This window comes from Rosa chinensis, chromosome 6 (genome assembly GCF_002994745.2).
Source record: "Rosa chinensis cultivar Old Blush chromosome 6, RchiOBHm-V2, whole genome shotgun sequence".
In the NCBI taxonomy this organism is placed as follows: domain Eukaryota; kingdom Viridiplantae; phylum Streptophyta; class Magnoliopsida; order Rosales; family Rosaceae; genus Rosa; species Rosa chinensis.
In genome coordinates, this window is record NC_037093.1 from 59,664,493 (window position 1) to 59,689,464 (window position 24,972).

At 38.1% G+C, this 24,972-nt stretch overlaps 2 protein-coding genes across 2 annotated transcripts; both read left to right on the top strand.

Moving 5' to 3' along the window:
- Window positions 1-11,449: 11,449 nt before the first annotated feature.
- On the top strand, window positions 11,450-13,362 carry LOC112171690 (UPF0481 protein At3g47200). Its single transcript, XM_040508612.1, has 4 exons — window positions 11,450-11,623; window positions 11,859-12,113; window positions 12,366-12,911; window positions 12,952-13,362. The coding sequence occupies exons 2-4, from the start codon at window positions 11,895-11,897 to the stop codon at window positions 13,351-13,353; spliced, it is 1,167 nt and encodes a 388-aa protein (XP_040364546.1). The 5' UTR covers window positions 11,450-11,623; window positions 11,859-11,894; the 3' UTR covers window positions 13,354-13,362.
- Window positions 13,363-21,629: 8,267 nt separating this feature from the next.
- Window positions 21,630-22,514, top strand: LOC112171691 (putative UPF0481 protein At3g02645). The gene is made up of 2 exons (XM_040508613.1): window positions 21,630-21,652; window positions 21,947-22,514. Exons 1-2 carry the CDS (start codon window positions 21,630-21,632, stop codon window positions 22,512-22,514), a joined length of 591 nt encoding a protein of 196 aa, XP_040364547.1.
- The last annotated feature ends 2,458 nt before the right edge of the window (window positions 22,515-24,972 follow it).

Genomic DNA, 24,972 nt, shown 5'->3' on the forward strand with positions numbered 1-24,972 from the left:
TTCATTTACCCAAGTTAAGTGGCTCTAGACCACGGAGCGTGTTTTACAAAGAGGTTGAAATGCTCACTAAAGTGACTACTTGATTGGGAGGGGATATGCCCGCGGCCACGGGTTTTCATAACAAGTTTCGGATTCTATCGCGGTTCATGTTGGACATGATCTTTATTGGAAGCCCTTAAAGAGTTAAGGGAAACCTCTGAACACTTGAAATTCGAGTTTGAGGTGAAGGATTTTGGGAGAACACGATTATGTCTCGGTTTGGAACTTGAGTATCGTGTCGATAGATGCTTAGGCATTTTGACAGGGTCAAAAGCCTTCAAGCACCTCCATGATCGTCCGTAGTCTTGATCTTGAAAATGACCCTCTTCGTCCAAAGGATGATGACGAAGATGTGCTAAAGGCAGAAGTGTCTTACTTAAGTACAATAAGCACATTATTGTACTTATCTCAATACACAAGACCAGACATCTCATATGTTGTGAACTTGTTAGCTAGATATGGCTTTACGTCAACGCGACACCATTAGATTGGTGTAAAAGATATCTTTCGATACTTGAGATGTACGATTGATATGGGCTTGTTCTATCCCTACAGAGAGACCATAGATTCGGACCCATCAAACACCAGGAACGCCGCCAACACTGGCCTACGTCCACTATCCCCATCCCAAAACGACATGTGTTTTGGGAGGTTTTGCTGTTGTTGGGTATCTCTCTGTCCCACACAAAAGTCATGCCCAAACTAGTGAAGTGTTCACCATGGGTAAAACTGCGATATCTTGGAGGTCTACAGAATAGACTCTAGTCGCTATATCTTCGAACAATGTAGAGATATTATTTCTCTTCATGAAGTGGTTCGTGAATGTAAATGGATTGGATCTATAGTTACGCATGTTCAAAAAATTGTGGTTTGAAGTCTACCACAGATGAGCCTACAAGCATTTATAATGCTGCTTGTTTTGAACAAATGAAGCAAGGCTACATCAAAAGCGACAAAACCAAGCATAATCAGCAACAACAGACTCTCCTCAAGAGTCAAGATCAAAGTGAATGTTTGATCTGAGGACAGTGTGGCAGACTTGCTCACTAAGTCATTGCCTAAATTTCACTTTCAAGAAACATGTTGGTAGCATCGTTTGCTGAAGTTATTCGAACTCCCATGACCGTAGTCATCAGGGGGAGATGTCTACATATATGGTCTCGAAACGTGAAGGGTGTGTTGTGCTCTTTTTCCCCTTCGACCGAGGTTATTTTTGTCCCACAGGGTTTTTGTTACTCGGCAAGATTTTTGATGAGGCAACGAGAGGAGCACCACGTTTGGGTGACACAATGAGAAGTGTTCAAGTAAATCCAGAATATGTGTCTGGCCCAAACTCTAGGTTACTTGACCTAGTTGTAATAGGGTTTAGAATTAGAGATATTCTCGGTGATATTCATAGATATCCGATTAATTGTACGATTATCTTTCCTGTTACAACTCTGATTCTATGTCTTGTAATCCTCTATATAAAGAGGCCCCTATTATCAATGAAAGCACGACTCAATTCTCTCCCAATTTCAGTTTTCCTTAAACAATAAGATAATATTTCACCCAAAAAAAATTTGTTATAAGATAATCCCTCTCATAATTATAAGATTTTCCAGCTTTCCCCATTGGAATTCATCATCTGAAGGTCTAGGTTTAATTCAAAACCTAAAAATGACTAATAACACTTATATTTATATCTATATTATATTTAAGAGAAAAAGGTTTGTCAATCATATTTGAAAATATTTACATAAATATTAAAAAAACATAGAAAATTTGTTTGATATGAGAGGTAATAACGTTAGATAAAAAAAACAAAAAATAATATTTAAATTAAGGTTTTTTTTCCATTTACCCTAATTCTAGGGATTTTCCCACTTACCCCATTAAATTTTTTTAATTTCCCCTCACCCATGAAGTCTCTAATAAGGTATTCCTTAATACCCAATTATGTTTTTTTTTTTGAGACTATTTTACATTTACCCCCTTTGTTATATAAATATATATATATATATATATATGAGGCCTGATCAGGAGCGGACGTCGATACAGCAGGTGGCTTCCAAGCGACGACAGTGGCCCGGGGCTGGGCGGAGGAGTCCCAGACCTCTTCTGGGCGACGTTCTAGGTCGGAGGAGGTCGGGCTTGCCGGTTTCTGGGCAGCCACCTCATCTGCAGTTGCAAGTTCTGTGCAGAACCGTCGCCGACGACTCCAACGGACTGCAGACCCCTCCGCACGACCCCTAGCGTCCCTCCGGCAAGTCGCGCCGCGCCGTCACTGCTCGATCGTGGCCGAAGGAGCGACGTCCGCACTTGAACGGCTCCATGTGTGTGTGTGTCTATATATATATATATATATATATATATATATATATATATATATATATATACAGATCCTATCCAGAGCGAGGCATCGCTTTGAAATTTCAGAGCGAGGTTAGGGTTTAGGGTCACTTTTCAGTCGCATATCCACATCTCAACCGTTCAGTTTCTAGGTACTAATGTATAGATCATCTCTACAAAATTGCAGCCAAATTGATGGTCGTTAAGGCATTGATAACTGCCTTAAAGCTAGTACGGTTCAGGTTGGACAGATTCAGTTCGTCCATTGGTTTAAGCGAGTTAGATACCTTAAAGACCATCAATTTCGTTGAAATTTTGCAGAGATGATCTATACATTAGTACTTAAAAACTAAACGGTTGAGATGTGGATATGAGACCGAAAAGTGACCCTAAACCCTAACCTCACTCTGAAATTTCAAAGTGATGCCTCGCTCTGGATAGGATCTGTATATATATATATATATACAGATCCTATCCAGAGCGGAGCTCCGCTTTGAAATTAACGTGTGAAGTTCGAGTTTTGGGTCAATTTTCGGTCGCATATCCACATCTCGACTGTTCAATTTTTAGGTACTAGTGTATAGATCATCTCTGCAAATTTTCAGCCAAATTAATGAACGTTAAGGTATCTAACTCGCGTAAACCAATGGACGGACTGAATCTGTCAACCTGAACCGTACTAGCTATATCAGTGCCTTAACGATCATCATTTTGGCTGAAAATTTGCAGAGACGATCTATACACTAGTATCTAAAAACTGAACGGTCGAGTTGTGGATATGCGACCGAAAAGTAACCAAAAACTCGAACTTCACACGTTAATTTTCAAAGCGGAGCTCCACTCTGAATATGATATATATATATATATATATATAGAGAGAGAGAGAGAGAGAGAGAGAGAGAGAGAGAATGGAAGAGAGAGAAACCATAGGAGACTTCGTTGGAGTTCGGTCACCAGTCCCCTGAATCCGGCCAACAATTGCTGGATTTCAGTCACGTGTCACCGGATTTTGGTCACTGGCCGCTACCACCGGACTTCTCTAAAAACCTCACCGGATCTCCCCAAAGAGGTCATCGGAGATCTCATATGTTGTCGGAAAAGTTTATTACCCCCAATAGAACTTTTAATCGTCGGAATGGGAACTAATTAATCTCCTTAAATTTAGACAAATAAAACTTTGATTAAAGAAAAAAAACAAGAAGATTACATCAATTCAAGACGTCTATTGTCCCCCAATAAACCTCTATTGCCCAATAGAACTTTTGTTTTTTTTTCATTTTTCTTTCCTTTTGGGCCTTCTGCCGGAAAGAACTTCGCCGACCAGCCCTGGTCAGGGTAGGCTGACCACAGCCAACAAACATTCGACATCTGTCCATTTAAAAAAAAAAAAATATTAGCTAGTTGAAACCCCCAAACGGAGAAGACGGCTCTCTTTTAACGTCTAACTCTCTCTGTCTCTCTCTCTTCCAAATTGGGTTTCCTTCTGCCTTCTTTTATTGAATTATAGGGATTGGAAGTGATGGGTATTGGAATCGAAGCGATGTACTAGATTTCTTCAGTACCCAAAGGCATTCGATGATGGGTACTGGATTTCAATTACTTTTGTTCGATTTGCGGTTAGATTCAATGTAAACCCCACGAAGGTGGAACAAGAAGCAGTGGAGTCTCTCCATTAACTTTCAATTTGATTGAATTCAGAATAGTATGATAATCGGTAAGTATTGAGATTTTATCTAATTTTAATTTAATCTCTTATCAGGCGGTATATAATTTTGTTTTAGTGTTCTAATCCAAAGAGTTCGATTATCAATTCTGGGTAATTAGAGTTCGATTGTGTTCTCGTTTAGCTTCTTGAAACTCTTTCGATGACAAAAGTTGGTTACTTGATTCTAATTGGTTACTCTATAGCAGGTTAATGGATGGTGAAAATTGTACAAGTTTGGGCAATCAACCAATAAGTGATTCCGATGACTTACAAGGTAAAAAACAGTGTGATGATTCTCATTGACTGAGGAGTTTTAGCTCAATTATTTGATCTGCTATGATGATTCTTTTATGCTGCTATGACTTTGAGGTATGGCTACTAATGCTCTGTAGGCTTTTACAATTGATTTTGTAAGCCTTGTTTCTTCTTCCTTGTTATTCTTTTCTTTTGTCAAGATTGCAGAACAAAAATATGTTATATTGATAAATTCTCTAGCTAACTGCTAGCTAGCAGAAGTTAAGTGTCAATGAATTTCATTGCAGAATGAGTAATGTACATGTATCTGCTATGTCGAAGATGATGGATGGCTTAGTGCATTAATATATAGCAATATTTCCTTTGGGTTTATTACTGAGCATTACTTTTGATTGTGGGGAAACCAGCAATATTTACTGTCATGCTTTCTTGGAATGCTTAGGCCAATTCTTGAGAGAACATTGTTGTTGACTATTCGGTTCTTTGATAAACTGTGTTTAGGAAGGAGATTGGAACTTGGAACGTCGAACATAGGGTGAATGCTGAGTAAAGAGGATGAGATTTTGGATGACGACCCTGCTGAAGCTTTTTTCTTTTGGATACTACTGAAAATGGAAGTGGCAATTGTTGAAACTCAAATTTATCAACCAACCATTGTTGTTCGCTACTTCAGTTTCATTGTTTTAGATTTCTTGTTGGTGTAAGTTGTCATAAGATAGAGCGAAAAATAGCAGTATGATAAAGAGGTTGCTTTCTTTGCTGTCTATAGGAGATTGAGTCGTCACAGCTGATATTGTATTGAACTAGCAACCGTTACCTTTTCTAAAGGGTCCTTTTTACAGTTTCAAGTTATTCTGGTATTTGGCATGGTATCATGGGAAGATGTCAAATTTCTGAGATGTATCAAACTTCCTTTTTCATGTTTGAAAAAATAGTTAAAACCATACTTTCATTAACACTATTATCTTCTTAGACTAGGACCAATACCAATACCTGCAAAACATAATAAAGATAGTCAGAATTCAAAGCATAATTTGTTCATTTCCCTGCATCTTCCCTCTGGGACAATTACTGAGTGTCTTAGAAGTCCTCTTGGATGAACCTTCCAAAAGTTTTAATGACTAAACTGTCACTTTGAACTTCTACTATGTGATTTGGCTACGCAGAAGCAAATAATGAATGCAATTGGCTACGCAGATTACTGCAACATTCTTACATGATAACAACCAAAGCCCCAAAGATTCAACAACCAAAACCGCAAAGATGTCAATATACATGTGAATCTCTAATAAATCTGAGAGCATTGATACACAAATCGCAAAACAAAATCGAACCATCAAAACAAACATCGAATTCTACACGCATAATAGAGACTCATTTGTTCTTCAATAAAGCAACCCACATGGCAACAGATACGATAAGGGCATTCCTACAATAAGAGCTAATCACCAGAATTAGAGAAGGCAAATTCCTTAGCAAAAAGAAGCTTCTTGACGCAGGTCATGACATCCGAGTAAGCTGGGTTTGACCTGTCTGAGCTATTCGGGTTCGATCCTCCTGAGTGTGCCACCTGAATCAGTGAGCCACTGCTTCTTGTTCCATCGTCGTGGAGTTTACAACTTTACATTGAATTGAACCGCAAATCGAACAAAAGTAACTGAAATCCAGTACCCATCATCGAATGCCTATGGGTACTGAAGAAATCTAGTACATCACTTCGATTCCAATACCCATCCCTTCCAATCCCTATAATTCAGTAAAAGAAGGCAGAAGGAAACCCAATTTGGAAGAGAGAGAGAGAGAGAGAGAGAGAGAGAGAGAGAGAGAGAGAGAGAGAGAGAGCCATCTTCTCCGTTTGGGGTTGCAACTAGCCAATATGTATATATATTTTTCTAAATGGACAGATGTCGAATGTTTATTGGCTATGGGCAGCCCACCCTGACCAGGGCTGGTCAGCGAAGTTCTTTCCCCTTCTGCCCCCATTTTACCCAAAAAAAAAAAATATTATAAGGAATACTTGGAAACCACAAAAGGCATGGTTAAAATTGGTCCCAGTTCATTTTCTCTCTGGAATATAAAATCCTTTGGAAAATTCTAAACCCTTGGAAAACCAGCCAAAAATGACATGAGCAAAAATCCAGCGAAACCCAAAATGATGGTGGCAAGGTTAATGAGGTTGTTGCCAAAAAGAGCTTCAATTCGTTCTTCGTCTTCATCAGTAAAACATCTATTTTCTTCAAAGTAGTCTTCCTCCGACGTCATTTCGAGCACGACTGCTCACCTTGCCGGTGTCGACGACGATGATGATGAAGATGGGCCCGTCTACTCTAACCCAGCTGTTGGTTCTTCTGCATCAGAGGAAAAAAGGGAGTCGATCTGGTTGAGATCGAGGACGCAAAAGAGGAAGACAGCTAAGCAGAGAAGCCCATGACCCTATCGCGAGCCAAGCATGAAATGGCGGGGCACTTGGTGTCGTCGACAGATCCCTGCAGCCATTTCGCAAATCGTTCGGTCCAAATCAGATGGCGTCGAAGAGTGTAGAGCCATGAATCTTCTGCATCGCCTCCGCGGTCGTATAAGCCACCGTAAGGGAAGAATAGCTCTCCATGTCGTCATGAAACTTTCTCCGGTGAAGGTGGCCGTGATCTGTACTGGATATGGATAGAGAGAGAGAGAGAGAGAGAGAGAGAGAGAGAGAGAGAGAGAGAGAGAGAGAGAGAGAGATGAGAGAATGGCATAAAATGTAGTTGTTTGATTAGATTGAGGGTTTATTTGTCATTGTAATCTGAATTGGATTAGTGGGAATAAAAATATGTCGGTGTAAGTGGGAAAATTTTGGCTCATTTTAGTGCTTTTGGTCAAGGACCCTTAAAATTATACAAAACTATTTAACCACTCACTCCACCTTTTATATCTAATCTGTACTATTATTAAGAGTAGAGGTTTTATTAGCTAAAACTAGAAATTTTGACAGAAACAACCCTAAAAGATTTTTAAAAATTGAGAATAAATTAAATCACAAGAGTAAATATGACAATTACAAAACAAAATTTCATTGAGAAAAATAAAAAAGAAATGATTTCACTACCTACTTTTTTCTTCCACTATGTTCTCTCTACAATAACTATTTTATTCCATTCAGTTTCGAAGAAGGTTAGTTATATTTAAGAGGAGATGTTGTCTATCATAACTGATTTTTTTACCTTTCAACCCTCAAGTTTTAACGATAAAGAACAAAAATAGTAAAACAAAATAAGCATAACCACCCACAATTCCCACACCCATTAATGTTTTAATTATTTGCGTACCACCACTTAGAGCATCTCCAACAGTAATAGTTATATTCATAGCTAAAAATAGCTAAGACTGGAACATAGCTAGTTAAATATTTAGTTGTGCTCCATCAGAATACTTAAATCCCAAGTTAAATTTAACTTTTAGTTAAATTCTCTCTCATCTCTAGCTAAATATAGATAGGTCTTTTAGCTAAAGTTAAATTTAGCTTTTGTTTAGCTAGTCTGCTAGAGATCAAACTTAGCCTAAAAGTAGTTAAATTTCAATTTTTTTTTTAAATAAGTATTCTGTTGGAGATGGCCTTAGCATTTTAAAAAGATAGAGTAACAACTGAATATCAACCAACATATAGTATTTCAGCTTGATATCTCCATAATTAAAAATTGGAAATCTCAATAACAATTAAATTGATTTTTACTGCAACCTTTACAATCATGTAATTCACATTTGTGTTTGCTCTATATGCTAACTTACATGCTTTCTCAAGATACACTAGTGTACAACGCGTGCTTTTGGATTCTGGCACATGAAATAACAGGTAGCCACATCGCCCAACTTCAATCTTTGGGTATGTACTACCTGTTTTTATCAATGAAGTTTATTCTTTCACTGCCAAAAAAAAAGAAAGTCTTCATCGTTATCGCATTCACCAAAGTCTTCGTCGTCGTAATAAAGGCTTGACGAATCAGTCTCATATGTAGGTAAGACATAAATGCACTTACATGAGTGATTGCAGGGTTGAATTATGAACCAGGGGGCCATGCGCAAGCTCTGTTCATAAGCTTGACAGGGAAGTGAAAGGTTCGGCAATACATGTGCAAAACATTTATGCGTTGGTCTGTCATATAGTTCAAGAACGTACAATCAAGTAATGAACAACTTAATCAATGACAAAAACAAATTTTGTAATCATTATCTTACTAATTAGATGATACCATGCATGTCCAAGATTTGCATCCCTCCTTTGTTTGCGGAAACCCACTTCCTCTTGCCACTCATGTTCTTTCTGCATGCAAGAAGGTAAGCTGTAGCTTTCTTTTTCCTTAGAGATAGGAACTTTATAAACTTCTACTACTTGTGCATATTCATCCTCTCCAAATGGAATCCAGTATGGATCGCTTAGCTTCACTGTCGATAATTAAAAATAATCCACAACTTTGCTTGCTACAAAGTTCTCTCGTAAACCATTGTCAATTATTACCGAGCAAACCTTGTCTTTGATGATACCTGTAGTTCGGAAGTCGTCGTAATCTGGCGTTGTGAATATCCAACGTTCCATATATATATTTTTTTGGATTGATGAAGTTGTCCTAGGGCGAATTCCCTTGGCATGTTCCTCTTCAACGAAACTTTTTTTTATAGATACTCTACGATCAGCGTCATTGAGGTTGGTGGTAATGAACTTCTCCCTTGGATTGTCATCTGCTAAGGAGCGGGCGATACCCGCTCTGATACCAAATGATGTGGGAAGAGTGGGCACAATAGTAAGAGGCTCCATCAAGTGTCGAAAGCCAAATGAGATGAGCTAGAATCCACTAGCAATTACGGGCACAGCCGAAAGAAACATAGAGAAACTTCTCTAATATTTAGTTTTTTTTTTATTGATAACTTGAATGAAAATTACAATCTAAGAGATGCCTTATATAGGGCACATAGCATAAACCTACTATAACTAGAAAATAAAATGAACAATTTATTATAGACTAAAACTAGGAGACGTAATTAAACCTGAGTAAATAAAAATCGGAAATAGAATCCTAGATACTAAAGAATATTACGCTTGGAATCTCAATCAAGATTTTGCTCGAGAATCCCGATATATCTAAAAGAGTAATTTATGATTAACTCCATCATTAAAAAGTCTATTTGAATACCAATTTCCAATATTCAAATTATTCTTCTTAATGTGAAGACGCTTCTTTCTTTTCAAGATTTTTGTTGAAATTGGCTAAAATCTCGTCCTACATCAATCTCCTCCACTTGAAAAGAACTCGACCTCGAGTTCGTCTTGTATGCAGCTCGATCATTAGTAGGAATAAAATATGACAAGTCATCAACTTCAATATTCTCGAAATTGAAGGGTATCACCATGAATCCAATACCTTAGACAAGGTTGGAATAAGAATCTTGAAACTTGAACTCCTCCACTTGAAAAGGAATGGGCATTGACTTCTCCTTGGGTTGATCTTGAACACAATTAGGCATGCATGACATGGATATCGATGTGATGAATGAATCAGCTTCCTTGTCCTTAATGAGTTTCTCTTCAATCTTCAAAGTGGCTTCTTCATGTTCCTTTTCACACACCTCAGGATGGTCATTCTTGATGTTCTTCCTTCCATGCTTGATTTTAATTTTGTGCGACTCCCACCTAAATAAATATGTGTTGTCTTTGCAATAACCACCTTTGACGCTTTCATGCCATGGTCTTCCAAAAAGCACATCAGTGTCGTCCATGTCAATCACATGACAAGTATCTCTTCTTTATAAAATTTTTCCATAGAGACAGGGACTTTACAAACCTCTACTACTTGTGTATATTCATCATCTCCAAATGGAATCTAGTATGGATCACTTAGCTTCACTGTCAGAAATTGAAAATAATCCACAACTTTATTTGCTACAAAGTTCTCTCGTAGACCACTGTCAATTATTACCGAGCATACCTTGTCTTTGATGATACATATAGTTCGGAAGTCGTCATAATCCGACGTTGTGGATATCCGACATTCCATTTTTTTTTTTTTGGATTGATGTGATTGTCCTAGGGTGAATCCCTTGGCATGTTCCTCTTCAACGAAACTTTCTTTGATAAATACTCTACGACTAGCGTCGTTGAGGTTGGTGGTAGTGAACTTCTCCCTTGGATCGTCGTCTGCTAAGGAGCAGGAGATACCCACTCTGATACCAAATGATGTGGGAAACGTGAACACTATAGTAAGAGGCTCCGTCAAGCATCGAAAGGCAAATAAGATGAGTAAGAATCCACTAGCAATTACGGGCACAGCCGTAAGAAACATAGAGATTCTTCTCTAATATTTGAATTTTTTTTTTTATTGATAACTTGAATGAAAATTAAAATCTAAGAGGTGTCTTATATAGGGCACATAATATAAAACTAATACAACTAGAAAACAAAACGAACAATTTATTATAGACTAACACTAGGAAACGTAATTAAACCTGATTAAATAAAATTCGGAAATAAAATTCTAGATACTACAAAATATTACGCTTGGAATCCCCATTAAGATTTTGCTCCGATATATTCAAAAGAGTAATTTATAATTAACTCCATCATTAAGAAGCCTATTTGAATACTAATTTTCAATATTCTAATTATTCTTCTTAATATGAAGACGCTTATTTCTTTTCGAGATTTTTTGTTAAAATAAACTAAAATTTCGTCATACATGTATCACTTGTTTATCATTTACTTACGTTTACAGTACATGAATAGTTTCTGTTGTACGTCTCACAACGTTATTCATACCAATGATACGTGGAACAAATCAACATTAACTCTGTAACTGTTGTAATTGATGTGGTGGGAATGGGGCCTTCCATGATAATAATTTCACATTACAACAACCAAAAACATGGAAAGAGCAAGAAAAAGGCAGAAGTGAAAGAAGTTTGAAACAGGGAAAAGGGAAAAGGGAAAAGGAAAAAGACTCGACTTGGTGACTTTCTGTTGCCGGGTCAAGTGTACTTTATAAACCTCCTATATGTTGCAGTTGAAAGCAGACAAAGAAGTGTTTCATATACCAGACTCAGGAGTGAAGCGTAACAAGTTTGCTTAGCTATATATAGCAGGTACAAACACTCATTTCTTTCGCTCTTTTTTACTTCCTATATGCTCAGTGCTTTTAAATTTACTTCTTGAAGGTGCATAGATTTTGCATTGCTTGTGCTCGATTGTTTCTAGATTGTAGCATTATAGTTCATCTGAACTTTTGCCAACAATGTGAACCTTTTGTTTCCTCTGAATGTTTTCTGGTAAGTAATGTTTTTGTGATTAATTGTACTCCTAGAAGTCTACACTCATTATAGTTGTCTTAGGTCTGTAGTTACCATCTGCATTTTGAGTTTGTTATTGCTAATTTGCATGATTAGGACTCATGAATAGATTACAAAGGCTGCAAAATAGTAATCATCACTAGCTACATGATACAGAACACAGAAATCGAGTGACTTCTACTTTGTTTATTTCTTATGGCTAAATTGCTTGCAGGCTGTGCAAATCATACGTACTAAAACTAATTTGGATATGGGAGAGCTACAGCCAAAAAATCTGAAACATAAGTTGGAAGAGGTGTCTCCCCTTTCCCCCCAGTGTTGTATCTACAGGGTTCCAAAGAGACTACGTGATGTGAATGAGAAGGCATACACACCTCAGGTGGTCTCAATAGGCCCGCTTCACCATGGTAGAGAAGGCCTAGAAGCCATGGAAGATCACAAAATACGGTATGTGAAGGACTTTCTGGATGTTGAGAATATATACATCCCACATGGGAAAAATGGGACCTTGCCTATGGGTTTATAAGGGTTTGGGCCACTCCATCCATTGCCAATTGGTTTTGGATGTGAACCCCAGATTACTTTATCATGGTATCAGAGCGGGTTACCCACGTGTGCATGCCTAACGGCCACACGGGCTCCACGTCACCCAAAAAGTTAGCCACGTGTATGGCCCAATTGGTTTTGGATGTGAACCTCAGATTACTTTATCACTGGAAAGGACCAAGGTAAGCATGGAGGAATGTTTGAAAACCTTGAAAAAGTGGGAAACAAAAATCCGGTTCTTGTAGATTCCATTTTCACCTTTGAGCTCCTGCTGAGGTTTTCTTACCCAACACTGCAAGAGGAAAAGGTTGACCGTTTATTCGGAAAACCATGGATGCTAAGGGACATAACATATGACATGTTATTGCTTGAAAATCAGATCCCATTCTTCATTCTTGAGTATCTTTATTCCTTAGCCCTTGCCAGTAATACCATTCCTCTGCAACATAATATGGTGCTTTCTATGTCTGAGCTTACCCACCGGTTCTTGCAGAATAGGGTATACATAAGGCCATTTGAAGAAATGAAGGAGAAAATCAAGCATGAAGGAACAAAACATTTTGTTGATTTTGTCCTCACATGTCATCGACCTTTAGAGCTTCCCCAGAAGAAGAGACTCAAGACTTTAACCATACCAAGTGCAACAGAATTGTACCAGTCCGGAGTTAAATTTGAGAATGTCACTGACAAAAACATATTTGACATAAAATTTGAGAATGGGGTCCTGAAAATTCCACACTTGAGAATCCGAGGGTCAACAGAAATTTTCTTTCGGGAATCTCATTGCCTACGAGCAGTGTGAGCTCCATGATCACTACTTCAATGATTATGTGTTCATCATTGACCGTCTGGTTGACAGTTCCAAGGATGTGGACTTGCTTGTTAAGAGTGGAATCCTTGAATCTAAGCTACCGGATAGTGAAGCAGCGGCAAGTTATATCAACTCCCTTGACTTGGGGCCTATTCTGTTCAGTAGAAACTTCTATTTTACTGATCTCTGTGAGGATCTGAATGCATACTATAGAGTCCCCTGGCACAAGTGGAAGGCAAGCTTGAAACAGGACTATTTTAGTACTCCATGGGCAGGACTGTCTATTGTTGTAGCGGCTATTCTCGTTGTGCTCACTTTTATTCAAACAGTGTGCTCTATAATGTCTTTGTAGATTGTATTTTTGATTAAGATTGATGTTTATGCACTTCAGATTTGTTGTCCATCTACTGATGTAAGATAACCAAGAGTGATTGCTTTGTTTGTGTGCTCTTTTAATCGTGTTTGCCACTTTGCCTTTCTCAGCCGTCTCATTTCCCTTCATGAAATATAAACTTTATAGATGTAATATATTATTATGTTTACTATGCCTGTCACATAGTTATTCTCAGATGTAAATAATAGACCTGCCCCGACATAATACTATTGATACCAGTTGAGGTGTTGTCACTTGGGGCACATCTTCTATTATTGATGCCAAAAGAAAATGAATATCAATTTGATGTTTGTGGATGATATTTGCTCTTATTTGTCTAAAGAAGATAAAAAGACTGATTCTCTGTTTCTTAATTATGGGTGGGCTGATTGCTCATTCAAATGTCTGTCTTTTTCATGCGTCTCGATCATTTCCCGTAATAATCTTTGCTTTTACTCTTAATGTGATAGCTAATCATCTCTATGCAGTATCTCAGTGATGTATTAAAAAATATTGCTGTTAATTTATCAAAATGTGGGAATTATTTTTGGTGTCTCAGAACGTTTTTCATGCTGATGATACTGAAAAGTGGGGGAGCTAGGAATATACTTCAAAACCAAACAGAAACAGTTCAATTTCAAAATTCACAGGGATCAGTGGGTACCAACCATGATTATGCTAATCAGTGTCATAGAATTAACAAATATCATACTGCAAACTAGTGATTAATATTTTGCAGGTAACCAGGTGTTGGAAGTATCTCACTGGTACAAAGGTTTTCAGGAAATGAAGAGCTAGTATAGACTTTTAAGCTATGAGACACTGAAAATGCCTCTGTTGATAATGAGTGTTTTGGCTTATAGTTGATGTAGGGTCTTCCACAATAATAATTTCACACGCAAACAAACTATCTTTACCAAAAGCGGAAAACAGAGGAACAAGTTTGTTTGTTCAGTTTCTTCTTTCTAAAGGAAAAGAAGGAAACACTTGACTTGCTGACTTGCTGCTGATGATGCAATGGCATTTCTATATATAAACCTCCTTTCTGATAGTTTTAGAGGCAGAAAAATCTGGTATTCACGGTTCACTGGCTCTCTAAACTCTTAGAAAGACGGAACAGATTAGTAGGTACTTCCTTAATTTGCTGTTTATACTTTTGCAATTACTTTGACATATTCTTCTTTACTAGAGGGTGCATTATAAGAGGTTTTAAAATTAATTGGAGGTGATCAATTGCGCTAGCTGTTAGTTCTGTTTCGGCGATTTACAGCGTATGAATATACTAGTAAGACTACAAATGCTAAGCTGCGTTACATTTGCGCTTATATGACCATGACATGAAATAACCGAGCCACATAGCACAACTTCAATCGTGGACCACAGATATAAAAAGTAATAACCAACGTCTTTGCCGTCGCGGTCACCAAAGTCTTCGTCCCCACAGTCTTTATTATAATAGCGGGACTTAATATTATTATTGACCCCAATAACTCCTAATAATATGATTATTGCCCCCAATAGAAACATTACTACACCCTAATAATATGATTATTGCCCCCCCAGTAGAAACATTATTGGCCCTAATAATATAATTATTGCCCCTAATAATATGATTATTGCCCCCAGTAGAAACATTATTGCCTCTCAATAATGTTATTATTGCCAAGTCAATTTTGAAAAGTTTGCTGGGCAAGTCAAAAAATTACCAAACAAGCATATGACAAGTATACAACAATACAACACATATACAACAATATATTAGTCGATCTAATGCCAACTCATTAAAAAATTCATCAAAACAAATAATGAAAAAAAATAAAATTTGATCTGGGCAACCAGCTCCTCTTTCTGGTTGCAAATCCGGAACCTGGCACGACAACCTACCTCTATTTGTCGGGATTCGGCCCACGGCGGGAAGCGTGCACGTTATCATCATCATATTATTCCAGGTCCCTGATTTCAGGTCATCATCATCATATTGCTTAGGTCCAAGATGAGATCCTCTCTACGCTTCCTGACTTATCTCCTTCGCATTCGTCGAACTGGACATTGATGTGCGGCTGCTTGATTTCAAAATTGAAGCCATGGCTCCGAATCTCGGCGTTGTCATCGTCGATGTGGCCGAACGGAACTAGACCAAGCAAGAAAAGCAACAAGCATCGGAAAAACGCTTGCCGCCAACCTGCCCTGGCTTTCCCTCGATTCAGACAAACCGAACCCGAATTTCCAACCCAAACTCGTTGTTCTCCCTCACATTCTTTGGACGACTGGAAATTTTCGATCTGCAGACATGGAGGGGGAGAGAGAGAGAGAGAGAGAGAGAGAGAGAGAGAGAGAGAGAGAGAGAGAGAGAGAGAGAGAGAGAGAGAGAGAGAGAGAGAGAGAGAGAGAGAGAGAGAGAGAGAGATATGAGTTTAATTTATTAATTAAAATGAGGGCAATACTGTCAATAGATATTAAATTGGATAAATGAGAGTAAAAAACTCTTAGTGGAGTAAGTGGGCAATTCTTACTCAAAAATTGTGTAAATGGTCATTATTAAGTTATAAGATAATATTTCACCCAAAAAAAGTTATAAGATAATTCCTTTCATGATTCTGGATCTTTTCCCATTGGAATTCATCATCCGAAGGTCTTGCTTTAATTCAAAACATAAAAGATGACTGAAAACACTTGTATTTTTAATCTATACTATATTTGGAAGAAGAAAGTTTTGTCAACCATAATTGAAAATTTTGACATAAATACTTCATAAATATTAAAAAAACATAGAAAATTTGTTTAATATGAGGGGTAATAATGTCAAATAAAAAATAACATGTATGAAGGCTAGTTATATTTAAGAGGAGATGTTGTCCGCCGTAACTGATTTTTTTACCTTTCAACCCTCAAAATTTAATGGTTAGGAACAAAAGTATTAAAACAAAGGGCTAAATACAAATTACTACCTTGTAGTTTGGGTCCAAAATCAATTCAGTCCCTGAGCTTCTAATTTCATCAAAAACACCCTTGAACTTTCAATTTTGATATAATAGGTCCAATTTGTTAGTTTTTCAACAATTGAGTTATTTAACTTGTTAACGTGGCTCATATATAGCCTATGTTTTATGATGTGGTGTTGAGGTGGCCTGCATAGTCAATTTAAGACTGAGTCCTACTATTAAAAATAAATAGTTTTTTCAACAAATAATTCAACTATAACTTGAATCCATAATAGAATATTGACGAATTGGACCTATTAGATCAAAATTGAAAGTGCAGGGGTGTTTTTGATGAAATTAGAAGTCTAGGGAGTGAATTGATTTTGAACCTAAACCACAGGGTATTAACCAGTATTTAGCCCTAAAACAAAGTAAGCCTAACCACCCACAACTCCCACACCCAGCGGTGTAATTTTTATTATTTGCGTGCCACCACTTAGCATTTTAAAAAGATAGAGTAAGAACTGAATATCAGCCAACATATAGTATTTCCGCTTGATATCTCCAAAATTAAAAATCGAAAATCCCAATAACAGTTAAATCTTACTCTTGTTCTTTTTTTTTTTTTGGTAATTAAATCTTACTCTTGTTAGTCAGTTGCTATCCTGCCTGTATTTTCATGCTATAGGTGACACATAAATGCAAAACATGAGTAGTTTTTAAATGTTTACCAGGACAACCAATCTGCGGTAGTTTAGTTGTAATACGACACTTACATCATCAGCGATTGCAGGGTTGAATTAAGGACCACGGGGCCAGAGCATGCACGTATTCATGAATTTGATGGGGACGTGAAAAGTTATGACAATGCATGTGCAAAATGTTTCTATGTCGATCTGTCATATAGTTCAACTACGTACAATCAAGTAATGAACAACTCAATCAATGACAAAAATAAATTTTGTAATCATAATCTTACTAATTAGATGATAACATGCATGTCCGAGATTTGCATCCCTCCTTTGTTTGCGGGTTTCTTCCCATTCCTCTTGCCATTCTCATGTTCTTTTTGCATCCAAGAAGGTAAGCTGTAGCTTTCTTTTTCTGCTGATGAGTCTAGTTACCCCATCTAGGGACTAAAACAGGCTTTTTTGGCTCTGGATTATCCTCATTCACAATTTACTGTTTCTCCTGACTCCTGAGTAAACGCGTCCTCCACATCATCTTCTGCAAAGGCTTGACAAATCACCTCATCTTTTTATAATAAACGCATGGTTCATAAACTAAAAGTTTGATAAAGTAATCTGGAGATCACATCCAAAACCAATTGGCAATGGATGGAGTGGCCCAAACCCTTATAAACCCATAGGCAAGGTCCCATTTTTCCCATGTGAGATGTATATATTCTCAACAGGCCCCCGCACGTGTGGCGAATTTTCAAGCCATACTTGTGTTTAACTCGTGCTGTTGGATTCTGGCACATGAAATAACATATAGCCACATAGCCCAACTACAATCTTTGGGTATGGACTACCTGTTTTTATCAATGAAGTTTATTCTTTCACTGCCAAAAAAAATAAAAAAGTCTTCTGTGAGCCCTCGAAAATTTTTGTTTAATTTTTTAAGGTAATTTCTCGCTAATAAGATTTTTCGCAAGGTAATTTCAGTGAAGAAATCGATTTCGGAGATTGTTTTGGTGTCGAGACCACCTATTGGGCCTCATGATTTAAGTTTGGGCTGAGATTCTTTCATTTGGGCCTAGAAGGTTACCGAAGTTTAGCGAGGCGACCGTTTGTTAAATTTTTGAAGATGATAAATTGAGTTGTAACAAAGTTTTGGAATTTTTTTTTATTTTTACGAAATTGAGTTTTGGGCCTAGGACGACGTCAAGGATTTAAAAAGGTATTGCCGATGAAAAGCAACCAAAAGTTACAAGTCGAAACCTGGAAGTAATCAGCTAGGAGATTTGCGTGATTTGTCGCAAGGGCAAAATTGACTTTTCTGATACATTAGTATAAATAAGGAGGCTTTGGGTTAGAAGACCAGAAACCCGTACACCCCTCTTTTTCTCTTGGCCGCACGCACTCCTCTCTCTCCCTATCTCACCTTCGTCTTCTACCACCACCAGAGAACACCGTCTCCGGCCACCACCTCATGTCATCTCCACAACCAATTGATCCAGCACCCAAAACCAACCAAACCCGAGTCTTACCATCGACATGCACCGCCTACAGCCACCGCACGCGACAACCACAGTCGGGACACCATTAGTCCAGCCACCCCACGACGGCGCATGACACTATTCTCTTTGTCTCGTTTTTGCCTACCTCCTTGTGGCCTCTGATCATCCATGCGTCGTTCGTAGACGGAGAATTGACGATAGGAAGCTTTGTGTCTCCTCCGGCGAGTTCTGCAATTTCCGGCAACTCCGGCCACGGATTGGACTGTATGCAGTATGGAACTTCCTCCTCGCGTCGTGCTCTACATTCTAGTATAAATTAGATTTTCGATTTGATCAAGTTTTGACAATTTCGTTTCTGGGTTCATCTCGGTACCGTCGCTGTCACCGACGCCGGTGACTTTTCCGACACGTCCGGCCTTGGCTTCTGGTTCGATTGCATCTACTGAAGCACGAGGACTCCTACCGGAGTTAATTCTTGGAAATTTGGGGTGGAGTTGTGCTTTATCAGTGTCGAGCTTCATCGAGTTTTCGGAAAACATTTGACTCCGAGATCGAAATAAGGTGAGTTGAGTTATCTTCGGCTTTGGTGATTTCTGATTGTTGTTACGATGTTGATGGGCTGTTAATTTTGAGTTCTTTTGGTCGATGTTCTTGAATCCCGGACTTGGAGGATGGGAATTGAAATGAAAGGGGAGCTTCTGGTCCTGGTTTCGATTTCAGTTTTGAGGAAATGGCGAAGAACAGAGGATTGCAAGGAGTATCATGTTATGGAGATTTTGGTCTCGGCAGAGCAGATATGGGTAAGAAATCCCAGCCCTTAAAACTTATGATTTCTGTGTTGATGGGATATTGAAATTGATTAGTTGAGCATGTTGTCTTGAGGTGGAGATGAAATCCCAGGTCAAGGAAGGTTAGCCAAGGCTACCAAAGGAAGGAGCTGGAGAGGTTATAAGAAAGGTAATGGCATGATGAATGAAATGAGTTACTATATACTGTGGTTGTATTGTATCTCCCAAGATCAAAAGAAGTGAGTGGAAATGGATAGTTGCTTACCTTTATAGTGCTCAGTTAAATGTGAATGAGTTGGTGCAAATGAAATGATGTATGTGTGAATGGTTAATGCTTCATTGAATGATCAACTAGGTTGGCAACTTGGCTAGATTGCGGACAAGTATGAATTAACTCAACATAAAGAGAGATTTGGTTTGGGGATATTAACATGGTAAATGTGTAATCGATTTGGGGTTGTCACGTTGCAAGGTGAATTCTTTTAAAGAAGTTAGTGATAAGGAAAAACAAGGAAATTGAGTAATACCTAATGTCAAGTGGAAATTAGAAGTAACAATATATTGTGGACCTTGTGTGATTAGGATAAGTTTGGATATTCAATTTTGATAAATGAAACAATTGTGATTTAAGTGTCTTTTTAGTTACCTTATCCAGGAATGACCCAAGAAGTGAAATCATTCAGGAATGGTAATTGTTACATATCTTTTTGCTCAAGGTTTAAAGATTAAGTGAAAAGGGTCAAATCGGTTAACCCGAATTATATTATGGAAAGAAGCATAATCACCATATCCCAAATGGTTCAAATGCAATACCATTCGGATTATTTGGGAATGGATAGTAGATTTTTATATTAAAGGATAATTCAATGGACTTTAAGGAAATTAAGTGAATGCCTTGGTGCTCGATTGATTAAGTTAATAACGTCAAGTTACTTATTGGTTTAATTTTATTATAAAGGACTCGAGCGTGTACACATGTAATTGGAAGAAGTATCGAGGGTCGGAAGCGAAGCTAAGTTTGGGCGAGCACTCCAATTCCAGGTAGGGTCAGCTGTCCCTTCCTTGTTAGAGGCTTTTCTATGTGTGGAATGCACTAGTAAAATAGTATGTTGCCTGTAAATACGTTTTTGGTTGTTCATTAGTCGATGCCTCGTGATACCTGTGTTTTCATCACTGATACTTGTTGATTACGAAAATCGAGGCTAGACTTGTATGTTGAGATACTGTACCCCATTGTATGTTTGTACTTCTGACCTGAGAGTGAATGGGACCTAGATGCGTAGATTTCTAGGGATCCCACGGTGTCGATAACCTTGAACCTCCGGAGGGGGCCGTGCTCCTATGTTTGTCGAGGAAGAGTGAGTACAGACAGTGAACCAGTCATAGGAGACTCAGGGCCAGGAAATGGACACTTTCGCTACTTGTAGTCATAAAGACTACAGAGTAGTTGGCCGGTTCTCGAAGGATGACGAACCAGGTCGGTCACCGATTTGTTTTATTTTAACCGGCAGTGTGCAGGTTTCGAGTATGTGGTCGGGGAGCATACAGAGGAGGCACATGGCTCGGCTTGGCGCATTTCTCTTTGACTTCATCAAGAAATGGTTTTGGTCCTTTACAGAATTTTGAAATAACATGTTTATTTACTTTTTATTTATTTCCTACTCGTTTACCAAAATTTCGGGAGACCCGCAACCCTGGGGCGCGTCTCTCATACTTGTATTTACTTAGGGATTTGTCATTTTCCGAATTGGGCTCCAATTGCAAGCCCAAAACTCTTAGCCCATTTCAAATTCCGCTTTCGAAAATATGTTGTTCGGTTGCTAGAATGTTTTGTGACTTTTGTCCAAGAAAGTGTTTTGTAAACCAACAACTTGAACCTAAAAGGCCTTGCGATTTCGGGTTGATGAGTTATCGGGATGTCGTTAGTGACATGTCGGTTTCTCATTGACTCGGGGTCGCGGCACTGTGGGACCCCTACCTCGGGTCACCCCATCTTCATCGTTGTCACATTCACCAAAGTCTTCGTCGTTGTAATAAAGGCTTGACGAATCAGCCTCATATGTCGGTAAGACATAAATGCACTTACATGAGCGATTGCAGGTTGAATTAAGAACCAGGGGCCATGCGCAAGCTGTGTTCATAAGCTTGACAGGGAAGTGAAAGGTTACGGCAATACATGTGCAAAACGTTTCTGCGTTGGTCTGTCATATAGTTCAAGAATGTACAATCAAGTAATGAACAACTTAATCAATGACAAAAACAAATTTTGTAATCATTATCTTACCAATTAGATGATAACATGCATGTCCAAGATTTGCATCCCTCCTTTGTTTGCGGGTTTCTTCCCACTTCCTCTTGCCACTCATGTTCTTTCTGCATGCAAGAAGGTAAGCTGTAGCTTTTTTTTTCCATAGAGACGGGAACTTTACAATCTTCTACTACTTGTGCATATTCATCCTCTCCAAATAGAATTCAGTATGGATCACTTAGCTTCATTGTCGGTAATTGAAAATAATCCACAACTTTGTTTGCTACAAAGTTCTCTCGTAAACCACTGTCAATTATTACCGAGCATACCTTGTCTTTGAAGATACATGTAGTTCGGAAGTCGTCGTAATCTGGCGTTGTGAATATCCAACTTTCCATTTTTCTTTTTGCTACAAAGTTCTCTCAATTATTAGAATCCAGTATGGATCACTCACCATACCAAGTGCAACAGAATTATACCAGTCCGGAGTTAAATTTGAGAATGTCAATGACAAAAACATATTTGACATAAAATTTGAGAATGGGGTCCTGAAAATTCCATACTTGAGAATCCGAGGGTCAACAGAAATTTTCTTTCGGAATCTCATTGCCTACGAGCAGTGTGAGTTCCATGATCACTACATCAACGATTATGTGTTCATCATTGACCGCCTGGTTGACAGTTCCAAGGATGTGGACTTGCTTGTTAAGAGTGGAATCCTTGAATCCAAGCTACCGGATAGTGAAGCAGCGGCAAGTTATATCAACTCCCTTGATTTGGGGCCTAATCTGTTCAGTAGAAACTCCTATTTTACTGATCTGTGTGAGGATCTGAATGCATACTATAGAGTCCCCTGGCACAAGTGGAAGGCAAGCTTGAAAAAGGACAATTTTAGTACTCCATGGGCAGGACTGTCTATTGTTGTAGCGGCTATTCTCGTTGTGCTCACTTTTATTCAAACAGTGCTCTATAATGTCTTTGTAGATTGTATTTTTGATTAAGATTGATGTTTATGCACTTCAGATTTGTTGTCCATCTACTGATGTAAGATAACTAGAGTGATTGCTTTGTTTGTGTGCTCTTGTAATCATGTTTGCCTTTCTCAGCCGTCTCATTTCCCTTCATGGAATATAAACTTAGATATGTAATATATTATTATGTTTACTATGCCTGTCACATAGTTATTCTCAGATGTAAATAATAGACCTGCCCCAACATAATAATATTGATACCAGTTGAGGTGTTGTCACTTGGGGCACATCTTCTATTATTGATACCAAAAGAAAATGCATATCAATTTGATGTTTGTGGATGATATTTGCTCTTATTTGTCTAAAGAAGATAAAAAGACTGATTCTCTATTTCTCTGTTTCTTAATTATGGGTGGGCTGATTGCTCATGCAAATGTCTGTCTTTTTCATGCGTCTTGATCATTTATTTCCCATAGTAGAACATAATCGTTACTTTTACTCTCAATGTGATAGCTAATCATCTCGATCATTTCTTTCACTGCCAAAAAAAAAAGAAAAAAAGTCTTCATCGTTGTCGCATTCACCGAAGTCTTCGTCGTCGTAATAAAGGCTTGACGAATCAGTCCCATATGTAGGTAAGACATAAATGCACCTACATGAGAGATTGCAGGGTTGAATTAAGAACCAGGGGCCATGCACAAGCTGTGTTCATAAGCTTGACAGGGAAGTGAAAGGTTACGGCAATACATGTGCAAAACGTTTCTGCGTTGGTCTGTCATATAGTTCAAGAACGTACAATCAAGTAATGAACAACTTAATCAATGACAAAAACAAATTTTGTAATCATTATCTTACTAATTAGATGATAACATGCATGTCCAGGATTTGCATCCCTCCTTTGTTTGCGGGTTTCTTCCCACTTCCTCTTACCACTCATGTTCTTTCTGCATGCAAGAAGGTAAGCTGTAGCTTTCTTTTTCCATAGAGACAGGAACTTTACAAACCTCTACTACTTGTGCATATTCATTCTCTCCAAATGGAATCAAGTATGGATCACTTAGCTTCACTGTCGGTAATTGAAAATAATCCACAACTTTGTTTGCTACAAAGTTCTGTCGTAGACTACTGTCAATTATTACCGAGCATACCTTGTCTTTGATGATACATGTAGTTCGGAAGTCGTCGTAATCCGGCGTTGTGGATATCCGACATTCCATATTTTTTTTTTTGGATTGATGAGGTTGTCCTAGGGTGAATCCTTTGGCATGTTCCTCTTCAACGAAACTTTATTTGATAAATACTCTACGACTAGCATCGTTGAGGTTGGTAGTAGTGAACTTCTCCCTTGGATCGTCGTCTGCTAAGAAGCGGGAGATACCCGCTCTGATACCAATTGATGTGGGAAGCGTGAACACTATAGTAAGAGGCTCCATCAAGCGTCGAGATGTGCTAGAATCCATTAGCAATTACGGGCACGGCCGTAAGAAACATAGAGAAACTTCTCTAATATTTGATTTTTTTTTTTTTTATTAATAACTGAAATGAAAATTACAATCTAAGAGGTGCCTTATATAGGGCACATAACATAAACCTAATACAACTAGAAAACAAAACGAACAATTTATTATAGACTAACACTAGGAAACATAATTAAACCTGATTAAGTAAAATTCGGAAATAGAATCCTAGATACTACAGAATATTACGCTTGGAATCTCAATTAAGATTTTGCTCCGATATATCCAAAAGAGTAATGGAGTTAATCATTACTCTTCCAATTTCCAATATTCAAATTAAGAAACCTATTTGAATACCAATTTCCAATATTCAAATTATTCTTCTTAATATAAAGACGCGTATTTATTTTCAAGATTTTTTGTTAAAATTGACTAAAATTTCGTCATACATATATCACTTGTTTATCATTTACTTACGTTTATAGTACATGAATAGTTTCTGTTGTACGTCTCACAACGTTATTCATACCAATGATACGTGGAACAAATTAACATTAACTCTGTAACTGTTGTAATTGATGCGGTGGGAATGGGGCCTTCCATGATAATAATTTCACATTGCAACAACCAAAAACATGGAAAGAGCAAGAAAAGAGAAAATATTTCAAACAGTACCCGAACTAAGGCCGACTCCTAACTTCAGTATCCGACTATGCAAAACTATCACTTTAGTACCCTAAGTTTGAAGATCGACCCAAGAATGGTACACGCCGTCCATCACACCGTTAAGTCTTTGCTACGTGGCAAACCATAAGGGCCCTCAAAATATGCCACGTGTTTAGCTAATTAATGCCGTGATGGACGGTGTGTACCATTCTTGGGTCGGACTTCAAACTTGGGGTATTAAAGTGATAGTTTTGCATAGTCGGGTAATGAAGTTAAGAATGAGCCTTACTTCAGGTACAGTTTGTAACATTTTCTCGTAAGAAAAAGGCAGAAGTGAAAGAAGTTTGAAACAGGGAAAAGGAAAA

Bases quoted from the DNA above. Each gene is read 5' to 3' on its own strand.
- LOC112171690 (XM_040508612.1), top strand. From the start codon at position 11,895: ATGGGAGAGCTACAGCCAAAAAATCTGAAACATAAGTTGGAAGAGGTG. The intron at 12,114-12,365 runs GTTGAGAATATA...ATCACTGGAAAG, and splicing joins ATGTGAAGGACTTTCTGGAT to GACCAAGGTAAGCATGGAGG. The intron at 12,912-12,951 runs GTCCTGAAAATT...GAGGGTCAACAG, and splicing joins ACATAAAATTTGAGAATGGG to AAATTTTCTTTCGGGAATCT.
- LOC112171691 (XM_040508613.1), top strand. From the start codon at position 21,630: ATGTTCTTTCTGCATGCAAGAAG. The intron at 21,653-21,946 runs GTAAGCTGTAGC...CTCAATTATTAG, and splicing joins TTCTTTCTGCATGCAAGAAG to AATCCAGTATGGATCACTCA.